Here is an 18788-nt window from a genome sequence, read left to right as displayed (position 1 = left end):
AGTGATCTCTTTGAAAGATGAATCTGTTTCATTTTGAATACAGTGAGTTTGCATGCAGATCCTGTTGTCGCTGAAGCAACCCTAGATTTTTTATATCTCAACAAGACCAAAATATTGCTTACATTTCCTACTTTACTCCCTCAGGTAGGGTAGGGTAGGGTATGCTTTCTGTAATCATAAACAACATTATTATTTCTGTAATTGTAGATAAAAATCTATTTCAAATGTCTACTTTCAGTTTTATCCATTGATGCGTAAGTTGATTGCATGTAATGGGGACAAGTAAGTGCTTCCTTTGTTTTGCTGTTATTTCTATACGCTAAAAACTCATGGTGTTATCTTAAGTTGATCTTACGCTAGGCCTGTAACCTTCAGTGAGCAGCTCGTGAATCATTTAGTGCAAGTTTTTTCTTTGATAAACGAATGAACATGAAAAACAAAATTTGTTCATTTTGTTAAACAAACGTAAATGGACGCATGTCTTGTTCGTTCAATTGTGAAAGTTCCTTCATTTAATTTTCTTTTATGTTTGTTCGTTAGTATCTTTAATATCTTCTTAGGCCCAACACATTGTTCTTCACATTACTTTTAACTAGTTTTAGCTCAGCAACGTATGTTCATCTGTGTTCAGTTATGTCTGTTCTTTTATACTGTTAACCAACAGACAAACCCACACAAACAAGAAAACCATGTTTGTTTTATTGGTCGTGTTCGATTGTTTGCTTGGTTAAAGTTAAACAAACAAACAGGAACATGCTCCTTTCCTGTTCGTTCGGTTCGTTTACCATCTTGCATTCTGTTAATAACACACATTTTTTTTTCTCTCACCCAGATTAGAGAAACCGTTCCTGAAAGTGTTTCCAGGCTTAATGTCACCCGGGTCATTTCTTCCTCTATTTATATCACTTGTAGACTTACCAGGCAAGATCCATATTTTATAATTAGTTAAAACTAATTATTAAATATTAATTATCCAACGTGAGGGTAACCTTTTAAATAATCTTAACTAGTGCTGACTGTTGCACTGGAAAAGGTGGAAAAGAGTTCTGGACCACTAATTGGTAGCAGCATAGCTACAATACAGAAGAGTGCAGCTCCAGAGGTACCGGGTATAATATTATTGTGATTGTGTGCGCGCCTCCATATGTTAACTACGGTGGTCCTCGTTTCTTTATACAGATGTTGTTGGCCCTCATGGATGAAGCGTATACTGGTTCAACCATTGGGGATGGAGGTGCAGATTCTGAATCTGAGGATAGTAATTCAATCACTACGGATCCACTCTTTCTTGAACTTCTTAAAGATGAAAATGATGGCCTTGCGGTATGGTATTATTATAATAATTTAACATGTTCATGTGAAACGGGTTCATTTTTCTATTCCCAATAGGTTAGTTTGGAAAATAAAGTTGCGTGAAGTGAAATCAGTCAAAAGGCCATGTCATCAGGCTAGTCAAATCGGTTGAAACTTGAAAGTCACCTAGAGTGTTATAAAAATCAATCTGTAACCGAAATAACCAAACCCAAACAAAATCCGACGGTTTGGTGTTATGTTTTCGTAAAAGTTGTTGCGTGTATTTATAACAATCAAAAAAACTGAATCGAACGGAATGTATGAATTTTCAAATTTAAGTAATTTATAAGAATTTAATAAATACTGTAACCTAAATATTTTAGCCAATGTGTATAATAATTATTTAATTATTAACTAAGAAAAAGATTTAGGCCCGAATTCTTTATATTGAGTCAAAAAAGAAATTCGGCCCAAAATTTTCAACTTCAAATGGTAACCGAAACCAAACCGAACGTTTTCAAAAACTCAAAAACCGAATTCTCGGTTTGAGCTCAAATCCAGTGCAAAGCGAACCATGCAGACCTTATTCAAATGTTTTCATATCCCAGAAATATACACATTATTTTAATAGTATACGTTTTGTAATAATGTCTAATACATTATTTTTAAATTTTCAAAAAAGTGGGATATAATGTTGACGGGTCAATCAAATCCGACTCAACCTCTTTTCACTTGTCTTTTCACTTGTTTTAAAAATGAAACAATTAAAATTGGGCGCAAAAAGAAGTAATTTAATTTTTTCATTTATTCATAGCAACGTCATTGGACTTCTCCCGGAATGGAAGCAGCATTGCAGGCAGCAATTTCTGGTCCATCTGATAGACTAAAACAGGCACTCAAAATGGCACCTCGGCTTCTTGATGTTTATTTTTCAATTGCACTGCATGATGTCAATCAGTGTATCTCATCTATATTATGATATAAAACATAATTATTAATTATAAGTTTAAAAACGATCATTTATTTTTGAAATGTCTGATATACTTGTTTTCTTGCAGCTTTGAAATGTGCGTTAATCCCCATGGTTCTTGACAGAAACTCTAAACTATTTCCTGACAAAGTCTTTTCCTACGAGGTAAGTAAATTCACGAAAACGGATATCTGAAATGATCTGCTTTGTAAAATTAATGTCATATACATTCACCATCAATCTAATTGCATGATAATAATTAATTTTTTTTATTAATTTATTAATATAGGTACGAAAGAGGCTTCTAAATTTCACATTGGCTGCATTTCATCAATCCCCAGAGTTTGTTGCAATCCTCAAGGTATTCTTTCTGAGGATTAATCTTTGACATTACTAATATATTTTTTCTTGACCATGAGAACCCACTAAGGAAAACTACTGGCCCCATTAATACACGTAGGAGTATGTGTGAAACCGAAAAAACCGACCTGTACCTGAAGATCCAAAATAACCAAACCCGAAACATAACAAAACGACGGTTTGGTTTTATGTTTTTGTAAAAACCGAATTTTCGTTTTAGTTTCCATTTTGCACACAATTAAAACCGAAAAAACCGAACCGAATGTAATTTATTGGAATTTAATAATTAGTGTAACCCAAATATTTTTAGTCCAAGTGTATAATAATCAACTAATGAACTAATTATTAATTAACAAAAAGGTTTGGGGCCAAGTTTAGTATTGTTTTTGGGCCAAAATTTTCAAGCCCAAATGGTAACACCAAAACCGAACGATTTTCAGAAACTCAAAAACTGAATTTTCTGTTTTTTGTTCTTTTTGAGTCCAAAACCGACCAATGCACTCCCCTAAATACATGTGGCATTTAAGTGATTAAGACATATACTCGTAGAAACTTGATTCAAACATAACACCTGCGGAATCACGGGCTTACCATTGCACCAACCCTTGAAGTTTCATTACTGTCATAATCATGAAAATTTATACGGAAAAGCCAATATTAGTATCAAAAGACACCTTTTTCCGTCTAAAGAATATTAGTTAAATATAAGTCTGTTTAAATGCACCTTGTCATTGCTACTTCTGCAGAAGCCAATAGTAGACAGACTTGGAGAAGCTTATGACAGTCCAGAAAAGGTAAGTTTTAAGCGACTACTAACTTGTTGAATTATATTTCACCCTTTAGATTATTGACCCCCCCCCCCCCCAAATCAATTTGACCACATGACAGACGGAGTTGGCATTACAATTATGCTGGGTGATCGGGGAGCATGGAGGAGGCGGTGCTTCTCACAAAGATGCAGCTCGTGAACTTTTTGAGAGTCTAGAACTTCTTCTATATGAAAATCTTTCTTCAAGGTATGTTACATGTATTTCTTTAAGTTAAACGAGCCGAGATCAATCTCAGGCGAAATTAGGGTCGACTTGGCTATACATGATTACAACCCTAAAATGATTAATAAATTTGTTTGAAGTATAATACTAATAAATGAATAAAGTAAATAAATTAATTAAACAAACAAAATAAATCAATTATAAAAAGTATATGTTATACATATTATAAGTCGAGTAATTAATCAATACAATTTTGAGAAGTTATATAAAATAAAATACCAAAAGAGTGAAACTATAAACTGAATTACCGTATGAATTTTGTGGTACCAGTATTATTGAAAGTATCGAAATCCAAGTTAACAGATTTTTAACACCAATTAGTTGGAAGGACATATTATATTTTGTAAAAAGTTAACATTTTGCCGGTTTCGGTTTGTATCCTAAATGTATCCAAATTGTGAATTCGGTATTCGGTTCGGTTATCAGTTCCACAAATCTTGCTTATTTGGATAAGCGAACTGTATTTCATCAAATGAATAATCGATTTAATTGTATAACCGAACCGAATAAACTGGTTTAATCAGTTGAATACGGTTTGGTTAGACATATTTCTAACAAGGTTCGGTTTCCAGCTGGGGCAAAGAAATTTCAAAACCGAATAAACCGATGTCCGAAAGGATAAACACCAGTAACAGAATTGTTAACACCAATTAGTGAATAGGACGTAATGTATACAACTTTTTAATATATATATATATATATATATATAGGTTTAAGTTCAAGAAAGAAATCAAATTATTGCAAGAAATGAGAGAAATGAATATGAGCCACAAGTTTTATTTTAGGTTTTAAATATTTAAAAATAAATAAAAAAGATGTAAATGCAACAATAAATGCACTCTCTCCAATTAATACAACTAATATAACCATAATAAATATCTCTAATTAATATATCTAACTAATTTAACTATGATAATTAAAAAGATAAAAACACTACTTTAGTTTTATTTTTTATTTACACATTCTTCATTTTATTCAACATAAATATAATTTATTCATATAATATTATTTCTTTATATTAAAAAATAATTTTCACTCAATATATTAGCATATATCAACGTATTTAAGTTCAATAAATATACAACTTACACAAAGTTATATATCCTACACTTGTTTTGAGCAATAAAAACGTACACATACAAAAAACATATAACTTACATATGTAATTCAACATCAACAATTATATAAAATACACAAAGATACACATACCCTACACATGCGTAGGTCATATGTTTTTCGTATGTAAGCTATATGTTTTCTTATTCTTACAACAAGTGTAGGTTATATGTTTTTGCGTAGGTTGTATATTTTTTATTGACATTTAATGCAACCATGTGTAAGATAGTTTTTTGTATTATTCATCACAATGTAACTACGTGTTGATGGATATTGATATGTTGAGTTTGAAGAATTTGGCTTTGAAAAGAAATTAATGTATGAATAAATTGTATTTGTGTAAGATAAAAATTTTCGTGTGTAGGTTATATGTTTTTTGTGTGTAGGTTATATGTTTTTTTTTTGTGTGTGTTTTATTGGTGATGAATTTTGTGTGTAGGTTAAATGTTTTTCGTGTGTAGGTTATATGCTGTCTTATTTTTAAAACAAGTGTAGATTATACGTTTTTGTGTAGGTTGTATGTTTTTTGTTGATATCTAATGCAAACACATGTAAAATTGTTTTTTGGTATTATTCATCATAATGTAAGTATGTGTTGATGGATATTAATATATTGAGTTGGAAGAAATTAGTTTTAGATAGAAAGAAATTTTAATGTATGAATAAATTATACTTATGTAAGATAAAAATTCAAGAAACAAAAAGTAAGTTATTAAAATAAATAAGTTCTTAATATTTTCTAATTATAATAATTTAATTAGTTATATTAATTAAATAAATAAGTATTACGGTTTATTAGTTATATTAATTGAAGAAAGAGAATAATTAATAGTTTCTTTATTTAGCTTTAAACATTTAAAACTTAAAACAAAACTAGTGGTTCATATTTATTTTTTACATTTCTTGCAATAATATCATTTCTCTTATATATATATATATATATAGGGGAGGGATATTTTGAGAACCTTGATGAGTTGTAAGAACTTTAAGAACTCAATATGGACCACACATTTAATTAAATGAGTATGGAATATGTGGCTGAGAATAAATCTGATTAAACAGTGAATCATGAGAAAGAATAAAGATTTTTGATGATTACACAAGTTTAAATGTTAGACCATGTGTAGTTATAATGTCTTACCCATGGGCATTATGCGTCATGTGGCGCCCAATCAGAGTTATGATTTTTTGCAAAAAGAGGGTGTACCCCACCCCTGGGCATTATGCGTCACGTGGCGCCCAGTCACTTTTACACTTTTTAATCTTTAATTTTTTTTACTACTCGTCTCCATCGTCACCGTCGTCGTCGTTACAATCTCAATCGGTTTCATTAAAAGTAAAATTGAGCGTCAAGGCGGTGAGTCTATTCAAACTTTAAATCGGTTTCATTGCAGTACCGAAACTAAAACAAAACAAAACAGAAACAAAATTGGCATTCGGTCGGTCTCTGACACATTTATTACGGCACTGAAACAAAAACAAAATTGACATTCGATCGGGTTTTCGTTAAACACCAAAACACCAACCCAACACCCATCCCAAGGGTTTTCGTTAACCACCAAGACACCAACCCAACACTCATCCCAAAGGTTTTCATTCAATTAATTCATCCCTAAACCAAATCTTTCTGTCGTTAACATCCTGGGAACACACGCACCAACCAAATCTCTTTCAATCCAATGGCTTCTACTGCTGCTGCTTTCATGGACAAAAACTTTGTTTTTCGCAAGCTCAAAGCAAAATTAGAAAACAAGGTCTCCTATTTACTCAGATCTATGATCTAATAATTAGGTTTAATTGAATTTGTAATTGAATTGATCTGATTTTTGTTTATTGTTAAATGATTATCCATATTGGCATTTGAAAGTGTGTGCAACGTTTTGTAGAAAACGCTCCATCCAAAACGCCAATCGAAAATGCCGGCGGGGGCGGTGTGTCTCCGGCGTTTCGGAGCCAAAACGCCGCAACGCTGGGCCACTACGGATGGTCTTAGTTACACATGTGTAATAAGTCGATTCGGTGTGTAAAAAAATACTGTAATTTTTTTACATTACACTTATTACATACGTGTGAAAAAAATTCAAAAAAAAATTGTTATGTTGAGTTCTTTCGAGTTCTTAAAACTCAAAGTGGTTCTTAAAAGAAATCAATCCTATATATATATATATATAAGTTTCCTAGGAAGACTAGGAATAAATCATAGCCATTGGATTATGTTAATCAATGGTTGAGATTTAAAATTACCAATAACCGACATAGTTTTCTATAATTACTCTTTCAGCACTATAACCGACATAGTTTCTTAGAACTGTTCTTTCACCATATGTTGTAATGCCACTTGTCAAAAATCTATTGGTTCTTACCATTCTTAGGAAACTATTTCTTTTTATTTGAACCATTTTCTATATATATAGAAAAGGGTTCAAATAAAAAACAATTGTTTTGTGAGAAATGTGAGAAGACTTTAAAATAAGGCACATCACCTAAATAGGACACTATAACATGTAAATAGGAAACTATACAACTTTTAAAAACTACTAATCTCAACCACTAGATATTAGATCTGAGGGTGTACATCTATTCTTATGCTTCTCATGAAACTATTGTTTTTTACATCAACCCTACCCTATATATATATATACAGCCTGCAATTACCTTTGTTTAAATACAGCCTGCAAATTGGTATATACCAAAAGGACAAAAACGTAATTTACTTAATATGTATATATTCTTCTTATTTGAAGCCGTCTAGGTGTAGGAGATTCTGTTCTCGGCTCAAGTAGCATAACCGTTAGACGATCATCACAGTCTCGGTTACTCTGCTTCGTTGTGACCGCAATAGCCAAAATTGCAACCCATCATCGTGAACTACTTCCCCGGGCCCGCGTGTCACTGGGCAAGGTCAGTTTAGTCATTTCACTTTTTAGACAGCCGGTGTGGTAAAAACACAAACTTGACATAAGTTATAATGAATGTGGACTATAGGTGGCTCATTCACGAATCTCTGATGCAAGAGTTTGGAAACGGGCTCGTGATTATTTGGGGTTAATGAACGAACCCGCAATTTGTTTGTCTGTACTGGGCCCATCGCGCCCGTCAAGTGGGTCCTTACAGAAGCCCGGGACCATCAATTGGAGTGAGGGTAAAACGAAGATAATTGCTAACATCCCGTTTTATATTTTGGGTGGACAGGAAGGTAAGTTTGACATTTTGAAGTCAAAATTGAGATGAATGTTGTTGCTTTGTTGGTAAATTGTGGTGGTTTTGATTATGTTGAACTGTTGCAGGCCCTCCTCATCATGACTTCTCTTTAATGGACGTTCTTCCCGCAAAGATAACTGGATAGTCTTTTGTAGGAATTTATTGAGTCGTCGCATGTGTTGAGTCATATTCTTTGATTTTGTACACTTTTTGGCTATTCTGTCTAGTTTGGCATGTGGAAAAATATTGGACATAATGAGATTATTTGTAAATAGTTATTATATTTATGACTGTTTGGTCAATTCGTCCCCAATCATAACTACTAATTAGATTAAATCATCATTGAAACAAGCACATGGCTAAAGACCAGACTTTGTATACATTTAATATTTAGTCTTTTGTGTGGAATGACTGGTTTCCTTTGAAAGTGAGCGGAATAATAAAGTGATTAACATTTTGGAGTCGACACGTTGGTTGGTGTAATCTCAATTTTTACCTAGTCGGTGTGTTTTCGGATGTTTTTTTTGAAAGGTCAATTTATATAGAAGAAAAAAGAACGGGCAACTTACAAGCCGCAAGAGCCCACACAAGATACATCAGATGTTCAAAATGGTTTGGGACTAGGAACCGGAACCGGTTCCTAACCGGTTCCTATATTCAAAACCCCCTTTTAAACCGGTTCCAGGCTCGAACCGGTTAGGGAACCGAACCGATTCTCCCACCCTCGGACCCCTAACCTATCTAACCGGTTCTTACCGGTTCCTAAACCGGTTCCTACACTGTAACCGGTTCCAACCGGTTACAGTGTAAAATTTTTTTTTTTTCGTTTTTCGTTTGCGATTTGGATTCTAAACTACGATTCGTATTTGTATAGCATGAAAAATAAACAAAACAATTAACATAAAATTCATTTTATTTACTTTAAGAAGTTAAAAAAAAAAGGTTACATGTTTTAAAATCTTCAAAAACAAACTAACAAAACATTAAACTTATAAATATAAAGTTGTGACATATTATTTCTAGAAAAGCCTTCTTGTTCGTCGTAATTATTGAGCGGCGACTTCTTCCTCGGAATTACTTGTAGAAATGCCTTCTTGTTCGTCGTGCACTCGAACATCAAGTGGTGTTTCATCTTCGAGAGTGATTACGTGTTGAATACGATCGATTGAGTCCAAGTGATCCTTTAAGCAAATGCACATCTCCACCGACTCCGAATTTAGTCTTGTTCTTCTCACCGATATTACCATGCCACTAAGAGAAAAAGCGGATTCCGAAGCTACCGTAGAAGCTTGGACGGTTAGTAAATCACGGGCCATGGTGGCAAGAATCGGAAACTCGGTTTCCTTTACCTTCCACTAAGCCAAAACATCAAAAGTGCCATATTCCTCTTCGGATAAACCGGTAGAGTAATCATTTGCACTATACCTTCCTAGTTCGCTTGAAGGGGTGTTACCCCTTTGTTTTTTAGCCGTTACGTTGCGAACGGTGTTCATAAAGCTAATCATGGGATCTCGTACTCTAGTAGCACTTGAACTTGATGAAGACCCCCCCGACATAGGCATGTGTATGTTTGACCCATATTTATTTAAATAAAAGTCATACATAAATTTAAAATTCAAGTTAAAATAATTTTTTGCCTCTGTTGAAAAGTTTGGGTCAATTTCATGCATATCTAAGGCTGAAAAAATTTCGTCTATCACACATTCAACCCCCGTAACATTTAACATTGGGTTTAAAGCGGCGGCGCAAGTAAAAACCGGTGGCAATTCAAGAAAGTATTTTTTTAATTTAAACTTCATTGGTAATATGATGTTTGAAAACATTGGACTTTTATTTTCAAATTCTTTAAGATTGTTAACCATTAAAAATAACTTCGAAAGAACCAAGGGACTTGTCGGATAATACGTTCCCGATATTTTCGTAGTTGATGTTTTAAAAACTTCAAGAAAAGTCGATAAGTCATTGATAATTTCCCATTTCTCATTTGAAAAGGGGATTGCCAAATCATTCTCGGCAAGACTAGAATGAAACATTTGTAAAGTTTCTCTTTGTTCCAAAGCACTTTGAAACATTGTGCAAGTGGAATTCCATCGATGAGGTACATCCCAATTAGCTCCCAAAGCTTTTCTTCCCGTATCTTTACAAAATTTTCTATAATCCATTTGTCTTTTTTTACTTTTCTTAAAAACTTCATGTAGCATTAGTCTAAAATCGTTTATAACCGATGTAACCTCATCCGAAGCAAGTCCGTCTTGCACGATTAAATTAATGATATGTGCAACACACCTTGAGTGAAAAAATACACCATTGCAAATCGGCGTATATTTTAATTTTAATTTATCAACTGCCGATGTATTATTCGACGCGTTATCAAATGCCATTGAAAATATTTTATTTTCTAGTTTATAAGTTTTTATAACATAATCTAAAATTTCAAACAAATTATCTCCCGTATGTGGATACTCAAAGAGTTCGAAAGCAATGGTGCGTTTCATCATTTCCCACGATGACGGGTCTACCCAATGAGCGGTGACACAAAGATAAGATTCGGGTAGACCATGTGGAGCCGACCAAACATCACTAGTTAAGTTTATTCCCGTATTTATATTTTCAAAATATGCAATTAGTACCTCTTTGGCCTTCTTCCACAATTTTAAACAATAACGTTTAAGAGTATGACGACTTACGTGAGTGTATTGTGGTTGAAGCGTATCTCGAATCATGGCGGTTAAGCGAGGGTTGTCGAAGTGGCTAAACGGCAAAGCTTCTTGAATCACAAACTTCGCCATACGATCTTGAACTCGATCAATTTGGTATGTAAATATTCCGCCTTCACTATCCATTTGCGTTTGTTGCGAATCGACGTTCTTTTTCAACGCCTTGCAATACGGTTTTTCGATGTGTTTCTTCAAATTTGAATTCGAAAGTGGGTTTAAATAAACCCCACAAAACTTGCACCGAGCCTTCAATGAATGGTCACTCAATTCAACCAAATCCCAATTGCACCAAATCTCTTGATTACGATTATGAGGTACAATACGAACGAAACTTGGTTCGGCGTTGGAACCTTGACCAACCGATGATTGTGAGGCAGCCATAACAACAAATATGAATATAGAAGAAGAGAAAACAAGAGATTAGAGAACTCAAAACGTTATAATAGCGTTTTTTTGTATTTCTTTGTGTTCGGGTTTGCGTTTTGAGTGTTGTGATGAACCCATGACACCAAATACCTATTTATACTAGTAGTGGGGTGCTTGGGGGAGCCAAAAAACGGCTATTTTTGACCCCAACGGTCAAAAAACGGCCAAAAAAACGATTTCCAACGGTTTAATCGATCCAACGGCTAGAACCGGTTCCTAACCGGTTCCGGATGGAACCGGTTAGGAACCGGTTCCGGTTCGGTTCCGGTTCCTACCCGCCCCCACTCAGAAACGCAAGAACCGGTCACGGATCATCGGGTTGAATCAGATAGGGTCCGGTTCCTACCAAAAACGGGTAGGAACCGGTTCGGGTCCACCGGTTCGGTTCCAGGAACCGGTTTTTTTGATCAACTCTCATACATGAACAAAAACCAAACGAAAGAAACAAACACAGACACACTATAATGGAAAATTGACAAAGTTGAACCTACATCAATCCTCCTAATCCAAGCTTAACCGTCTCATCCGATGTTTCACCCACAAGTACAAAGTTCTTTTGATGTCGTTAATTACCTTTTTCACCGACACCGGTAAATTTTTGAAGATCCTGCCGTTCCGAGTTCTCCATATCATACAACACGTTATAAATGATATTGCTAGAATGATTATAATTATCTCCTTTTTGTCCTTGTGTTCTTTGGAAAGATCCAGCAAATCTAAAACCGATTCATAATGTGTAGGCATCGGTATTTTTATCCATTTATGAATATCGACCAAATCCATTTGGCCACCCGACACTTAATCATTAAATGCTCCGACGATTCTGGGAACTTACCACAAAGCACACAAGTATCGTTTCCGATATTTATACGTCTTTCAAGTAATGAGGTTTCTGTAGCGATGCGATCCAGTAATAATCTCCACATAAAACAATATACTTTAATCGGTACCCACTGTATCCAAACATTTTGTTCTACCAATGGGTATTTGAAGTTATCGAATTCCCATCTTAAGGCTTTCACAAGAAAAGTGTTTCCTTACCCTCTGTATCTTTCCATACCCAAACATCCGGTACCATCTCCCAAACAAGCGAAATTAACTCTAAACACCTACCAAGTTCCTCTCTAAGAGTTCTCGTATTCGGCTCTCTGTTCCATCTCCAAACCCATTTCACTTCATTTTTTCGGATGTATGTTCTCATTCTACCTTCTTGCTAGGTGTTGTAACTTTTTTTTGTTTAATATAATTTTGCTACGGTAATAACAAAAAGGAAAAAAAAACATCAATCACGCGATCATTTGTGTATTTAACTCATATTTTTGTTCGAACATCGAATCATTAAAAAGCTCGAAGCGAATCGAGCCTGAACCGAGTCCGAGCCTCAAATGAAACACGTTTAGTTATCGAGCCCGAGCTCATGCATGAGACGATTGTTTAGGCCTGTCGAACTTCAACTAGCCTTGTGTATTTTCAAGGTATTTAACTCTTTTGGACGTGTATGTACACGAGCTAAGCTTTAACTCGTCTAAGGTACTTAATGTTATCTCGACCTCGGCTTAGGCTCATATGGCTTTTCTCAAAATATATAATAATAATAATTGAAAATTTGTATAAATTAATTAATAAATTCTTCCGTACCATTATAGATTGGTCTAGTTATTTTGAACTAAAGAATTGAAAAAAGCCTAAATCCAACAATTAGCAATTTTGTATGAGAACTTTATAAAATTAAATTTACATGAATCATAATTTATTAATTTTCAAATCATCCACCCAATAAAGCTAACCTGATTTTCAGGCGTAATTTATCAGATTCACTAAAATGCAGTTAAATCCGGACATGAGTAAGAATGTTTCTCCATTCCATTAACAACAACACAATTAACCAACAAATTCAATACCAAAAACCACACCTTGATTCAATCTTTCTATTTTTTTTGTAGGTTTTACTTTCCAGATTAATCATGGTTTCTGCAGCCAAGATAAGATCTATAGATTTTTTCAGGTATAAGATTTTTTATTAACATATGTTGTCATCTTATATATCTGATCATGTTGCATGCATATACCATAATATTGTGGATCTTTCAAATAATTTATGTTTGAGATTTTGTTATTTATATATTTTTTTTTCATATGATGCAGGAAAACTCCTAGAGATTTGACAGAGGCATCATTATCAGGTGCCGGGATTTCGATTATAGCTGCCATTTTCATTATCTTTCTCTTTGGAATGGTAAGAAGCCTTCGTTGGTTCAAGTTTTATATATTTCATGCATAGATTTATATATGTATTTAGTCGCGTGCAATTGTGATCAATTATAGGAACATATATACTGTAGACAAATCAATTAAATTACATCTTTATATTATATTGCAGGAGTTACATAGTTATCTGACTATTAGCACCTCGACCGCTATCATAATTGACAAAAGCTCTATTGAAGACACCGTACGAATAGACTTAAACATCAGGTATGGTTTATGACATTTGTGACAATCTTAACTATTTATAAGTTGATTAGGTATATAGGAAATAAGCATGATTATGGTGAAGGTAAGACAGAATCACTATTCAGATTACTATAATACGGAGGAGGTACACCTATATATATAAATAGAGAACCAAGAAGCGTGACAGGCTTAACTAATGAGCCTGATGGCTTACGCTATCATTTACTTTACTTTTGTTTCTGACATGTGTTGAATTATTGTATGCAGTTTCCCGGTCTTATCATGTGAGTTTGCGTCAGTGGATGTAAGCGATGTCTTAGGCACCGTGAGTTCACATCATCTTAGCTTATAAACTTCTAGTTAAGTATTATTTCACATGTGAAACAATACTTAACTATGGTTCAAATAATGTCCTTTGATCTCAGATATACACAAGGCCTGAATTTGTTTTTCTTATATCTGCAGAACAGGCTAAACATAACAAAAACCATTCGCAAATATCCAATCAACCGACACTTAGAAGCTAGTGGCACCCAAGAGTTTGACGTTGTGCCAATTACATACGGCATTAAGCATGATGAGATGGTTGAGGAGACATATGGTGAAGGATCTCTTGTACTAAATTCACATAATTTTGATAAACTCGTTCATGAGTAAGTAAATTAATTACTTTAAATAGTCATCATCAAGCGATCACTTGTATTTTAGCTCGTTACGTTTCGGTCAAATGCAGGCATCCAATTGTGGTTGTAAACTTTTTTGCTCCTTGGTGTCACTGGAGTAGGCTTCTGGTATGTTTATTAACAAAAATCTTTTGGTTTTTGTTCGTTGTTTTTAATTATGTTAAATGGTTTATATTCAACTTTTTACTGTATTTTAGAGACCCGCGTGGGAGAAAGCGGCCAAAGTTATGAGACAAAGATATAATCCGGAGCACGATGGTCGTATAATTGTTGGATGTGTTGATTGTACTCAAGAACCTGACTTGTGTCAAAAGTGATTATCTAGTTTTAATTCTTACTTGTTTATAGTTCATTTAATTTTATTTTGTACTTCACTTCTACTGGTTTCAGGCATCATATACAAGGTTATCCATCAATTCGCATCTACCGTAAGGGCGCCGATGATGTTCGGTAAATTATCATTCTTGTTATCCATGGCTAGTGCTGTTCACGAGTCGAGCCAAGCCAGGGCCCACTCAGGCTTGGCTCGAATTTAAACCGAGCTGGTTTGGCTTGGTTTTAAAAAAGAAGTTTAATAAACACCTTTAAAGTTTAGTTACCATTCAATAGTTTGCTAAAAATACATACGCAAAATAAGTTCAGTATAATACATAACAAGTCAAACATGTTCAATGAGGCAACTAACGAGCGAGCCAACCCCAGTCTGGCTAACGAGTGAGCTACCCTTTGCTCGGGCTAGGGCTGAAAGAATGGATGCGCGTCATTTTAAGAGGGGTCGTTAATTTTCTTCAACATCATGTGTGTGCGTGTATGTAGGGAGTGGTTCATTACAAAAGACTAAATTATAGCGAGAACAGAAAGAAAATGATATATCATTTAACTTTTTCTATTGTGGTTCATATATATTAAAATTACATACAAATGCCTATGTTATGTTCATAAAAATAAACCCTTGCATTTTAACCATTTTGTTGTATTTTAAATATTTTAAAACTGAACATGAATGACTTATATTAATCTTTCTGTTCTCATAACTAAATTTCTTCTGCATAGCCAATTAGCCACCCTTGACTTGTTTACAAACCAAGCCACCTCGGCTCGATCAGCTTCAAACCGAGCCAATTCGAGCAAGCTCTGAGCCTCAAGTTTTTTGTAATTCATCTATCTTGGATCGATGCTTCTCAGAAGATTTTACATTCATCATGTTGCTGCTAGCTAGTTTAATCATGAGATTGTTTAGTTTGAGTTTTGTTTTTTTGCCTTTTTACTTTTTAAACTCCACGAATTGTTTTACGTCACCTCATTTTTTGCTGCATCAGGAATAATAATCTCGGTATGAACGTTCATGAAACATATTATGGCGATAGAGATACCGATAGCTTGGTTATGGTAAGAAAAGCAAAATTTCACCCAAATATTTGTGTTTAGTGAAACTTAATATCGAAACTTCATTTCAGAAACTGGATAGTTTGGTATCATCTATTGGAATTAACTATGCTATAGTTAAACATGTACCTCAAGAAGGTTGCCGAATCGAAGGATTTGTATGTGTCAAAAAGGTAATTAACTAAATATAGCATGGACATAAAATCATATATTGTAAACTTAATCTTGTGACATACACACAGGTTCCAGGAAATCTGGTTATTACAGCAAGTTCACGGTCACACTCGTTTGACGCTTCACGAATGAACATGTCACATGTTATTTCCACCTTTTCTTTTGGTTCAGCAATTACTCCAATGATGATGAGTGATATGAAGCGGTTAGGACCGTACCTTGGTGTAGGCCATAACAGGTTAAATAGTCAATCTTACATGACCTATCCAAGAGGAGATCCTGCAAATGTTACAGTAAGATATTGAATACTTACTATATATATGGCCATGGGCAAAGGTTGAAATACAAAGAGGGCTTAACTTTAGAAGGGTCTGGGGCGTTGATGAACGGTCCAGTTGAAAGGGGTGTCACGTCAACAGTATAGCCTATCATTGTTAACCTTTTTTCAAGTTCTTTTAAATTTTAAACATTGTTAACTTTTTATAATGACACTTTTATCTTTTTTTATAAAATTTCTTGGTAAATTGAGCAGTTTATTCTCTTTTAATATGAATACTGTCTTTCTATACTTTTTATCTTTTAAATCACCTTCATAAAAATTAGTAAAAGAACGTTGCTATGCTGTGCGTATCACATGCGTAATTATGTATATGTAATTATAACCTGTCCTTATGTATCTTTGTCTATATTTTCCGTTTGCAAAATTGATGAATCAAATGCATGTATACTGCAGATAGAGCATTATCTTCAAGTCGTGAAAACGGAGGTGGCAGGGGTGTCACAGAAGTGGATTGAAAACTATGAGTACACAGCTCATACTAGCTTGATACATGCTCCTTCTATTCCTGCTGCAAAGTTTCATCTTGAGTTTTCACCTATGCAGGTTTATAAATTAATTGAAGATTGTTTTTACCTTTTGTTATATATGAGACAGTTGTAGTTGGTTTTATTCTAATCTTTGGTTTGTTATCAGGTTTTGATAACTGAAAACTCGAAGCCGTTTTCTCATTTCATTACCAACCTTTGTGCCATCATTGGTGGTGTATTCACGGTATGTCTTTAGTGAAAACTTAAAACGGTTTAATATTTTGAGTCAACATTGGTCAAACTTAGGGTAGGGGCTATAAACGAGCCGAGCTTAGGTGGACTCGGGCTTGGCTCGTTTATCTTATAGAGCTGAAATGTTGAGCTCAAGCTCGGTTGGTCAAAAGCTCGAGCCAGCTCTTGGCTCGTTTACACATATATTGATATGTATAAAAACAGAAAGTAATGCTTGTAGCATACACATAATATTGCAAAAATCTATAAGTTAAAGAATTCATAATATATAATTTATATATATTAAAATTTGGGTTATAATTTATATATTTATGTATATTTATATTTGAGTTTTACTTCTAAACGAGCCAAACGGGAATTCTAAAAGTTTTAATAACCAAAAATATTTTGAGAACCGCGTAACACATTTGTAAGTGGTGTTTTGAATATAGTACATAAGACGACAACTGCCACACTACTTTGATTATCTTTAGTGCCATATCTACAAGTGCATTATGGGGGTAATCATATATATTTGTTGTTCTGAAAAGGAAAATTGGTTTTAAATAATCCCAACTATGGCATATTGGTAAATAACAGTTCCAACTTCAAACTTGTCTGGTGGCGGTACAAACTAAAAGGGTATTTGTTTATAACGGACCCACAACTAACGGATGTTAACTCCGTTAGTCCGTTGCTTACGTGGCATGCCTACTTGTCAAATATTGCTTATGTGGCGAATACGTGGCGAATACATCTCATCTCTCTCTTTCTCTCCCTCTCATCTATCAGCTCACTCTCTAATCTCTTCACTTCCCCAATAATCAAACCCTAACTTCATCCCATCTCCCTCATTCCACACTTCCAGACACCAACTCCCTCTCAACTCCGACCAACGCACCTACCACCACCAACCTCACGTACCACCACCGACTTGCAACTTCCGATCAACAGTGACGGGTGCCGTTGCTGTGACGTACAGATCACGAGTGCCGGACGGTGGTAGTGTGGTAGTTGGATTTATGATTCCGGCGACCACGAGTAACAGTTGCGTGGTGGTTGGATTTAGGGTTTCAGCGGTGGAATTGTTGACTAGAGATAGGAATTGGGTGTTGAGAGGTTGATATTTAGGGATTGGTTGTGCTTGTCATCGCTCCGGGATCGTTCTTGCCATGGAGCCGCCGGAGAGATTTGATGCCATTGAAGGACTCTTCAATACAGGTCAAATAATGGGGGTATGGGAATTGGGATGAAGAAGAAAGGTGAGGATTGGGGCCCACTTTATGCCACATAATGAAATTTTTGACAAATAGGCATGCCACGTAAGCAACGGACTAACGGAGTTAACATCCGTTAGTCGTGGGTCCGTTATAAACAAATACCCTTTTAGTTTGTACCGCCACCAGACAAGTTTGAAGTTGTGACTGTTATTTACCAATAGGCCATAGTTGGGATTATTTAAAACCAATTTTTCTTCTGAATAGAACTGATTCCTATATGTATATATAGACATATAGGTATGCTATTTTACGCCTAGCTTGTCTCGTTTGTTTTTACTTGTGTACCGCTTTTAGGTTGCTGGAATATTGGATTCGATTCTTTACAACACGTGTAAACTCGCAAAAAAAATCGATCTGGGGAAAAATTATTAGCTGAACGTCCCTGTTGTCTACCGGTTGATTTTTAAAAAATGTCATTTTTCTAGACATATTTACCATAGAAACCTACCTAGTGTCAGGTCAAGGACTTTAGTAGTTAGCCATTAGTCCTGATCATGCAACAAAATGGTTACACTCACCACTTAGAATGACAGTTATTTTTTCATTCATTCATTTTATATATGTTCAATGCACTACACTTTTGAACTGTTCTTCTTGGACTGTAAATATACTTATCTTCTTGAATTGCTTCACTTACA

General features: G+C 34.6%; 2 protein-coding genes across 3 annotated transcripts; both read left to right on the top strand.

Annotated features, from left to right (window-relative positions):
* The first annotated feature begins 971 nt into the window (after nucleotides 1-971).
* Nucleotides 972-8137, top strand: LOC143566248 (uncharacterized). The gene is made up of 10 exons (XM_077052997.1): nucleotides 972-1102; nucleotides 1180-1323; nucleotides 2108-2252; nucleotides 2352-2428; nucleotides 2553-2624; nucleotides 3370-3417; nucleotides 3512-3639; nucleotides 7536-7692; nucleotides 7777-7987; nucleotides 8079-8137. Exons 2-10 carry the CDS (start codon nucleotides 1180-1182, stop codon nucleotides 8135-8137), a joined length of 1041 nt encoding a protein of 346 aa, XP_076909112.1. The 5' UTR covers nucleotides 972-1102.
* A 4962-nt stretch (nucleotides 8138-13099) lies between these two features.
* LOC143566243 (protein disulfide-isomerase 5-3-like) lies at nucleotides 13100-18522 on the top strand. 2 transcript variants are annotated; one of them, XM_077052992.1, is made up of 14 exons: nucleotides 13100-13140; nucleotides 13281-13371; nucleotides 13516-13610; nucleotides 13857-13914; nucleotides 14055-14242; nucleotides 14323-14380; nucleotides 14470-14585; nucleotides 14663-14722; nucleotides 15592-15661; nucleotides 15730-15831; nucleotides 15901-16125; nucleotides 16566-16715; nucleotides 16806-16883; nucleotides 18445-18522. In XM_077052992.1, the coding sequence occupies exons 1-14, from the start codon at nucleotides 13100-13102 to the stop codon at nucleotides 18520-18522; spliced, it is 1410 nt and encodes a 469-aa protein (XP_076909107.1). The 2 variants fall into 2 exon arrangements, with proteins under 2 accessions (XP_076909107.1, XP_076909106.1); XM_077052991.1 differs by having other exon boundaries at nucleotides 15592-15694.
* Nucleotides 18523-18788: the final 266 nt, after the last annotated feature.

The sequence above is a fragment of the Bidens hawaiensis genome, unplaced genomic scaffold, assembly GCF_021521415.1.
Source record: "Bidens hawaiensis isolate Kalapana, Puna unplaced genomic scaffold, B.hawaiensis_p1.1 tig00022757_1, whole genome shotgun sequence".
In the NCBI taxonomy this organism is placed as follows: Eukaryota; Viridiplantae; Streptophyta; class Magnoliopsida; order Asterales; family Asteraceae; genus Bidens; species Bidens hawaiensis.
Note: the sequence above shows the minus strand (reverse complement) of the source record. Positions and strands in the feature narration are given on the sequence as shown.

Bases quoted from the DNA above. Each gene is read 5' to 3' on its own strand.
- LOC143566248 (XM_077052997.1), top strand. From the start codon at position 1,180: ATGTTGTTGGCCCTCATGGATGAAGCGTATACTGGTTCAACCATTGGG. The intron at 1,324-2,107 runs GTATGGTATTAT...ATTTATTCATAG, and splicing joins ATGAAAATGATGGCCTTGCG to CAACGTCATTGGACTTCTCC. The intron at 7,988-8,078 runs GTAAGTTTGACA...GAACTGTTGCAG, and splicing joins TATTTTGGGTGGACAGGAAG to GCCCTCCTCATCATGACTTC.
- LOC143566243 (XM_077052991.1), top strand. From the start codon at position 13,100: ATGGTTTCTGCAGCCAAGATAAGATCTATAGATTTTTTCAG. The intron at 16,126-16,565 runs GTAAGATATTGA...TGTATACTGCAG, and splicing joins GAGATCCTGCAAATGTTACA to ATAGAGCATTATCTTCAAGT. The intron at 16,884-18,444 runs GTATGTCTTTAG...TACCGCTTTTAG, and splicing joins TCATTGGTGGTGTATTCACG to GTTGCTGGAATATTGGATTC.